Source organism: Taudactylus pleione, unplaced genomic scaffold (genome assembly GCF_031769625.1).
Source record: "Taudactylus pleione unplaced genomic scaffold, aTauple2 ptg001711l, whole genome shotgun sequence".
Classification (NCBI taxonomy): Eukaryota; Metazoa; Chordata; class Amphibia; order Anura; family Myobatrachidae; genus Taudactylus; species Taudactylus pleione.
In genome coordinates, this window is record NW_028286108.1 from 310,252 (window position 1) to 318,678 (window position 8,427).

An 8,427-nucleotide genomic window follows, 5' to 3' on the forward strand; every position below is an offset into this window, starting at 1 on the left:
CGTGAGATAATGACAATGACGTCATCATCTCGCGAGTAACGTCCAGGAAGGAGAGGAGACGGTGCGCGCGCGTGGGAAGGTAAGAGCATGGCAACCGCTCTCCCTACACACCACCTGGGGGCCTCGACTATTACCACTGCTAACCCGCAGGCCGCAGCCGCATTAGTCTATTGGGTCAAGACGCGGCTGGGTCCGGAAAGTGCTCCTCACAACACCCAGCTATTACCGCTGCTGACCCCGGGCCGAGACACCACCATCTGCAGCAAGAAATGAATATTCACTGCAGATGATGGTGTCCAGGCCCGCGGTCAGCAGCGGTAATAGCTGTTGCCATATGTAAAAGCAGCACAGTATAGAGGCATAGCATGGAGGACATTGGTTACCTTAATAGGATGTGTGCAGCCTGCAGGAGGTTTGTACATTGCATTGTAGGACTAGGATACATTAAAGGCGAATATCTACTGCAAGGCACCGCTGCTTTTTCCCTTCATGCTTGTATTCCTCGCACCTTTTCATCCCAGCTTTCTGCAATACCTCTCTATTTTTGCCAATACAAAATTGTATTCATTTTTATGTAGATCCATAAACCCATTTAAAAAAATATTTAAAATGAGAATGTGCATTTATCCTAATCAGAAATCTAGAATTCATTGTCCCTGCATGTTCCGATTGTAGCATCTGCGAGAGGAGCTCCTGGGATGTGGGGGTGAGATAAGGGAAAATACAATTTGCAACCACACCTCCCACCCACCATACACCCCTCCTCTCTTCCACAGTTCAGCAATGCACAATCTGCCATCAACAGTGGTGTAACTACCGTGGGTGCAGGGGGTGCGGCTGCAGGCCGCTGTCCACTGCCCTTCCCTCCGCACCCTCCTCACTCCCCTATCAGTCTCCTCACTCCCCTCTACTGCACTTACCTGCTCCTTGGTTGCGTGCCCCCCCGCTCCGTGGTCGCGTCTTCCCAGTCAGCTCCGGTTCTCCCCATTGGCTGATACTGGGAGAAGGTGTGGTCACCTCCTCCCAACATCAGTCAGTGAGATGGAGCCGACCGGGAGGGAAGGTGGGTCTGCCCTGCACAGCGCAACCATGGATCAGGTAAGCCGGGGTGCGGGGGGGCCTCAGACCGGAGGAGGGCAAGAGCGGGACAAGATTGGGGGCCGCGAGCTGAGAGGGGGCCCATAAAAATTTTTGCTATGGGACCCCTGTAGGTATAGTTACGCCCCTGTCCAAAAGTATCTCTTCCGACAGTTCTCAAGACATTAGACCAGTATGCACACGTCTCTTATTATAAACTAAATAAAAATAAAACTGAAGCTCTCCCTATAAATATCAACTCATTAGATCTGGTTAATCTTAAAGCAAAATTTAGATTTAACTGGAAAATTCAGGTATTAAAATATCTAGGGATATACTTAGTAACATAATAAGAAAATATCCTAGATTATAATTATGGCCCTTTATTAAAGCAATTTAATACATCTATAATGGATTGGATAAATTATGAGGTATCATGGGTCGGAAGAATAGAAGCGGTGAAAATGTTCTTCCTCCCAAAAATGTTATATCTATTCCGTTCTATACCAAGGCTCCTCCAAAAATATTGGCTATATAGCTTTAACGCTATATTGAATAGGTATATTTGGGGAAATAAAAAATCTAGCCTAGCAAAAAAATATCTCACCCTACTGAAAGCACACTGACTTCAATTTCCTAATCTAGAATTATAATAAATCTCAACACTGATAAATCAGATAAGTGACTGGTGTATTAGAGACACCTCTAAACTTTTGGTCCAGATAGAAGATGTGATGATAGGAAGGCTTTCTATAAAGCATTTAATATGGATTCAACCTAAATATAGAACATTGTCAAAAAACAAATTAAAAGCAACTTTGGAAGCATGGGATAAATTAAGGCGTCATCAAGATCAAGCTATAGTACCTTTTGTTTATCTGTCAGTACAGGCTTTGACAAATTATATCCCAAATCTAATTTTGGATGTGTGGATATCTAGGGGAATCCGTACAATGAAAGATCTATATCGGGATAATATCCTGATGTTGTTCACTCAAATACGGACAAAATTTGCAATACCTATGGCTGAATTCTATAAATATCTGCAGATCAGGCATTGGTTGTATTATTTTCCTTCTTATACAGGAACCCTTCGGACTATCCCTGATAAAATTTTAACAAAAATGTTTTCCCATATGCGAAAAGGAGGCATTTCGTACTAGTATTCAATATTATTAAAGATCAAACCAATAGATAAGACAATAGCCCAAATGAAATGGGAAAGAGTTAAAAATAGCACTAGATGAAACGGAATGGTTTCAATTATTTAAATAATAAGATGTCAAGATATATATATCATTTAGAGAGGTACATATTGTATCTAACCCCAGATAGGATACATAGAATCTGTCCATCCCAGATCGATGTCTGCTGGAGATACCGGAAATATTATACATATTGTATCTAACCCCAGATAGGATACATAGAATCTGTCCATCCCAGATCGATGTCTGCTGGAGATACCGGAGATGATATACATATTGTATCTAACCCCAGATAGGATACATAGAATCTGTCCATCCCAGATCGATGTCTGCTGGATATACCGGAGATATTATACATATTGTATCTAACCCCAGATAGGATACATAGAATCTGTCCATCCCAGATCGATGTCTGCTGGAGATACCTGAGATATTATACATATTGTATCTAACCCCAGATAGGATACATAGAATCTGTCCATCCCAGATCGATGTCTGCTGGAGATACCTGAGATATTATACATATCGTATCTAACCCCAGATAGGATACATAGAATCTGTCCATCCCAGATCGATGTCTGCTGGAGATGCCAGAGATATTATACATATTATATCTAACCACAGATAGGATACATAGAATCTGTCCATCCCAGATCGATGTCTGCTGGAGATGCTGGAGATATTATACATATCGTATCTAATCCCAGATAGGATACATAGAATCTGTCCATCCCAGATCGATGTCTGCTGGAGATGCCGGAGGTATTATACATATTGTATCTAACCCCAGATAGGATACATAGAATCTGTCCATCCCAGATCAATATCTGCTGGAAATACCAGAGATATTATACATATTGTATCTAACCCCAGATAGGATACATAGAATCTGTCCATCCCAGATCGATGTCTGCTGGAGATGCAGGAGATATTATACATATTGTATCTAACCCCAGATAGGATACATAGAATCTGTCCATCCCAGATCGATGTCTGCTGGAGATGCAGGAGATATTATACATATCTTCTGGAACTGTGCTAAAATTCACCCTTATGGTTGGAAATAGAAAACCTAATATTTCAAGTCTTTGACCTAGATGTAAACATAACTCCCCAGATGGTCCTTCAGCATATATATATATCACCACAGATCCAGGTATCCTATACATTCTTGACCATATATTTATAGCTACCAAATCAGCAATAGCCCAATATTGGAAGCAAAAAAATCCCCCCCCCCCCCCAATCTCACTGATAGTAAGCAAGATAAATTATAGTTATTGGATGGAAACAATAATGGCAATGAAAATGTGAATACTCCCATAAGGAAGTGGCGTTCCTGGCAGATATACTGTATGCAGAGTGAGAGAGATATTATCTGAGGAGCTATGTAAAGGATAATACATACAGTAATGAGTAATATTAAGAAGTGTTTGTACCTATGCATAAGTTATATGAACTACACTGAAAAATTTGATATTATGAGATCCTGGAATTATCTTCATTGTCTTTGTTTTTTTCTTCTTTCTCTTTCAATCTTTATTCCTATTTTTCTTTTGTCTTTGTAACTTTTGAATTTAAAACAATAAATCTAAAAAAAAGTATAACAGCATAAAAAAAACAAGTGAAGAGTAATAATGAGTAAATGTAATTCTCAGGTGAAGAGTAATAATGAGTGAGTGTAATTCTCAGGTGAAGAGTAATAATGAGTGAGTGTAATTCTCAGGTGAAGAGTAATAATGAGTGAGTGTAATTCTCAGGTGAAGAGTAATAATGGGTTAGTGTTATTCTCAGGTGAAGAGTAATAATGAGTGAGTGTAATTCTCAGGTGAAGAGTAATAATGAGTGAGTGTAATTCTCAGGTGAAGAGTAATAATGAGTGAGTGTAATTCTCAGGTGAAGAGTAATAATGGGTTAGTGTTATTCTCAGGTGAAGAGTAATAATGAGTGAGTGTAATTCTCAGGTGAAGAGTAATAATGAGTGAGTGTAATTCTCAGGTGAAGAGTAATAATGAGTGAGTGTAATTCTCAGGTGAAGAGTAATAATGAGTGAGTGTAATTCTCAGGTGAAGAGTAATAATGAGTGAGTGTAATTCTCAGGTGTAGAGTAATAATGAGTGAGTAATTCTCAGGTTGAAGAGTAATAATGAGTGAGTGTAATTCTTAGGTGAAGAATAATAATGACTGAGTGTAATTCTCAGGTGAAGAGTAATAATTAGTGAGTGTAATTCTCAGGTGAAGAGTAATAATGGGTTAGTGTTATTCTTAGGTGAAGAATAATAATGAGTGAGTGTAATTCTCAGGTGAAGAGTAATAATGAGTGAGTGTAATTCTCAGGTGAAGAGTAATAATGGGTTAGTGTTATTCTCAGGTGAAGAGTAATAATGAGTGAGAGTAATTCTCAGGTGAAGAGTAATAATGAGTGAGTGTAATTCTCAGGTGAAGAGTAATAATGGGTTAGTGTTATTCTCAGGTGAAGAGTAATAATGAGTGAGAGTAATTCTCAGGTGAAGAGTAATAATGAGTGAGTGTAATTCTCAGGTGAAGAGTAATAATGAGTGAGTGTAATTCTCAGGTGAAGAGTAATAATGATTGAGTGTAATTCTCAGGTGAAGAGTAATAATGAGTGAGTGTAATTCTCAGGTGAAGAGTAATAATGGGTTAGTGTAATTCTCAGGTGAAGAGTAATAATGAGTGAGTGTAATTCTCAGGTGAAGAGTAATAATGAGTGAGTGTAATTCTCAGGTGAAGAGTAATAATGAGTGAGTGTAATTCTCAGGTGAAGAGTAATAATGAGTGAGTGTAATTCTCAGGTGAAGAGTAATAATGAGTGAGTGTAATTCTCAGGTGAAGAGTAATAATGAGTGAGTGTAATTCTCAGGTGAAGAGTAATAATGAGTGAGTGTAATTCTCAAGTGAAGAGTAATAATGAGTGAGTGTAATTCTCAGGTGAAGAGTAATAATGAGTGAGTGTAATTCTCAGGTGAAGAGTAATAATGAGTGAGTGTAATTCTCAGGTGAAGAGTAATAATGGGTTAGTGTTATTCTCAGGTGAAGAGTAATAATGGGTTAGTGTTATTCTCAGGTGAAGAGTAATAATGGGTTAGTGTAATTCTCAGGTGAAGAGTAATAATGAGTGAGTGTAATTCTCAGGTGAAGAGTAATAATGAGTGAGTGTAATTCTCAGGTGAAGAGTAATAATGAGTGAGTGTAATTCTCAGGTGAAGAGTAATAATGAGTGAGTGTAATTCTCAGGTGAAGAGTAATAATGGGTTAGTGTAATTCTCAGGTGAAGAGTAATAATGAGTGAGTGTAATTCTCAGGTGAAGAGTAATAATGAGTTAGTGTAATTCTCAGGTGAAGAGTAATAATGTTTTAGTGTAATTCTCAGGCGAAGAGTAATAATGAGTGAGTGTAATTCTCAGGTGAAGAGTAATAATGAGTGAGTGTAATTCTCAGGTGAAGAGTAATAATGAGTGAGTGTAATTCTCAGGTGAAGAGTAATAATGAGTGAGTGTAATTCTCAGGTGAAGAGTAATAATGGGTTAGTGTAATTCTCAGGTGAAGAGTAATAATGAGTGAGTGTAATTCTCAGGTGAAGAGTAATAATGAGTTAGTGTAATTCTCAGGTGAAGAGTAATAATGGGTTAGTGTAATTCTCAGGCGAAGAGTAATAATGAGTGAGTGTAATTCTCAGGTGAAGAGTAATAATGAGTGAGTGTAATTCTCAGGTGAATTTGAATTTCTTTAAGTTTATAAAAGTGTAATTTTTTTGTGATTTTTGCCTCTTATTTTGCTATTTAAGGGCGGAATTCAATTGTCCAAAGCCGCCCCCCCCCCCTGACGGAATGATTCAATAGTTGCTCCTGACAGGCGCGATCAGCTGCCGGCGCCAGCATTCAGCTCGCACCAATAGCGCCCCACTCTATGCTCTCATGTCACTTTAAACAGGAGATTGGGCACGCTAATACAATACCACCCTAACTGTCATAGTGATATTTTTCAGTATGTTACCAAAAGAAAACTATACAAGTTCCAAAACCATGATGAGGACTAGGTGTGGCCTTACAGGTGCCTCTGCTTGTTCCTCCCCTATAGAGTGTAAGCTCCTATCCTAACCCACCGCTCTATGCTCCTCACTCACTGTCTACCCCATCTGTGTCACCCCAGTCTGTCTGTCCCTCCCCTATAGAGTGTAAGCTCCCATCCTAACCCACCGCTCTATGCTCCTCACTCACTGTCTACCCCATCTGTGTCACCCCTGTCTGTCTGTCCCTCCCCTATAGAGTGTAAGCTCCCATCCTAACCCACTGCTCTATGCTCCTTCCTCACTGTTTACACCATCTGTGTCACCCCTGTCTGTCTGCCCCTCCCCTATAGAGTGTAAGCTCCCATCCTAACCCACTGCTCTATGCTCCTCACTCACTGTCTACCCCATCTGTGTCACCCCTGTCTGTCCGCCCCTCCCCTATAGAGTGTAAGCTCCCATCCTAACCCACCGCTCTATGCTCCTTCCTCACTGTCTCTCCCCATCTTTGTCACCCGTCTGTCTGCCCCACCCATATAGAGTGTAAGCTCTCATCCTAGCCCACCACTCTATGCTCCTTCCTCACTGTCTCTCCCCATCTTTGTCACCCGTCTGTCTGCCCCTCCCCTATAGAGTGTAAGCTCTCATCCTAGCCCACCACTCTATGCTCCTTCCTCACTGTCTCTCCCCATCTTTGTCACCCCTGTCTGTCTGCCCCTCCCCTATAGAGTGTAAGCTCCCATCCTAACCCACTGCTCTATGCTCCTTCCTCACTGTCTACCTCATCTTTGTCACCCCTGTCTGTCTGCCCCTCCCCTATAGAGTGTAAGCTCTCATCCTAACCCACCGCTCTATGCTCCTCACTCACTGTCTCCCCTCTGTGTCACCCCTATCTGTCTGCTCCTCCCCTATAGAGTGTAAGCTCCCATCCTAAACCACTGCTCTATGCTCCTCACTCACTGTCTACCCCATCTGTGTCACCCCTGTCTGTCTGTCCCTCCCCTATAGAGTGTAAGCTCCCATCCTAACCCACCACTCTATGCTCCTTCCTCACTGTCTCTCCCCATCTTTGTCACCCGTCTGTCTGCCCCACCCATATAGAGTGTAAGCTCCCATCCTAACCCACTGCTCCATTCTCTTTCATCCCTGCCTACCTGATCTGTGTCACCCCTGTCTTTCTGCCGCTCCCCTTTAGAATGTAAGCTCTCACGAGCAGGGCCCTCTTCCCTCATGTGCTTCTCCTTCCCTTACTCATATGATCATCTACTCCTAACTCCCCACAGTGGCACCTAACACTTGGTTGCTTACGTCCTGCTGCTTATGTAAGTGTTATGATCCCTAATGCAGCAATGTTTATATACCATGTCCTTGTCCTGCATTGATTTGTACTGCTAATAACTCATTTGTTTATGTAAGGTGCCGCGGAACCCTTGTGGCGCTATATAAAGGATAATAATAATAATGCAGATTTTATCTTTCTGTTTTATTAGCTCCCACAGGATTCTTCACCAACCAGAGACAGCAGCACATGAATCAGAACCAGAGAATAAGTGACATAACGAGTGGTGGGATTATTACTCTGTATCAGGTTATGGGAATTGTATTAATGGCAGAGTAAGAAGAAGACACAATGATGTAAACATACTTGAAATAAAATGATTACAACTTTATCTTTTTTGTCAGCTTTATAAAGGATTCATTGTTCATGTTATTTAGCTCTTATGGTGCGTACACATGGGACGATTTTAATGAACGATAATGATATCGTTCATATCGTTCTCTTTTTTGCAGTCACCAACCTGACACTGACCAACGATGTGCGTTCCCGCATGGATGGTAACGATATCTATGGTCTTCCGTACATGCAGCCCAACTTGGACGATTTCAAAACGATTTGCATGTTAAGAGATGACTTCACTGAAATATCTAATATATATATATCTGTCGGTCTGTACACCCAATATCTATCATATCTATCTATCAGTGTGTACACCCAATGTCTATCATATATATCTATCAGTATGTACACCCAATGTCTATCATATCTATCTATCAGTGTGTACACCCAATGTCTATCATATATCTATCAGTGTGTACACCCAATGTATATCATATATG

At 40.8% G+C, this 8,427-nt stretch overlaps 1 protein-coding gene across 1 annotated transcript in view; it reads left to right on the forward strand.

The window, feature by feature from the left end:
* LOC148439554 (uncharacterized) overlaps positions 1-7,979 on the forward strand; it is a 262,816-nt gene extending 254,837 nt beyond the window's left edge. Inside the window, exon 17 of the mRNA XM_088464593.1 lies at positions 7,800-7,979. Coding sequence (XP_088320719.1) covers positions 7,800-7,841 — 42 coding nt within the window. The 3' untranslated portion in view covers positions 7,842-7,979. The remainder of the gene's footprint in view (positions 1-7,799) is intronic.
* The last annotated feature ends 448 nt before the right edge of the window (positions 7,980-8,427 follow it).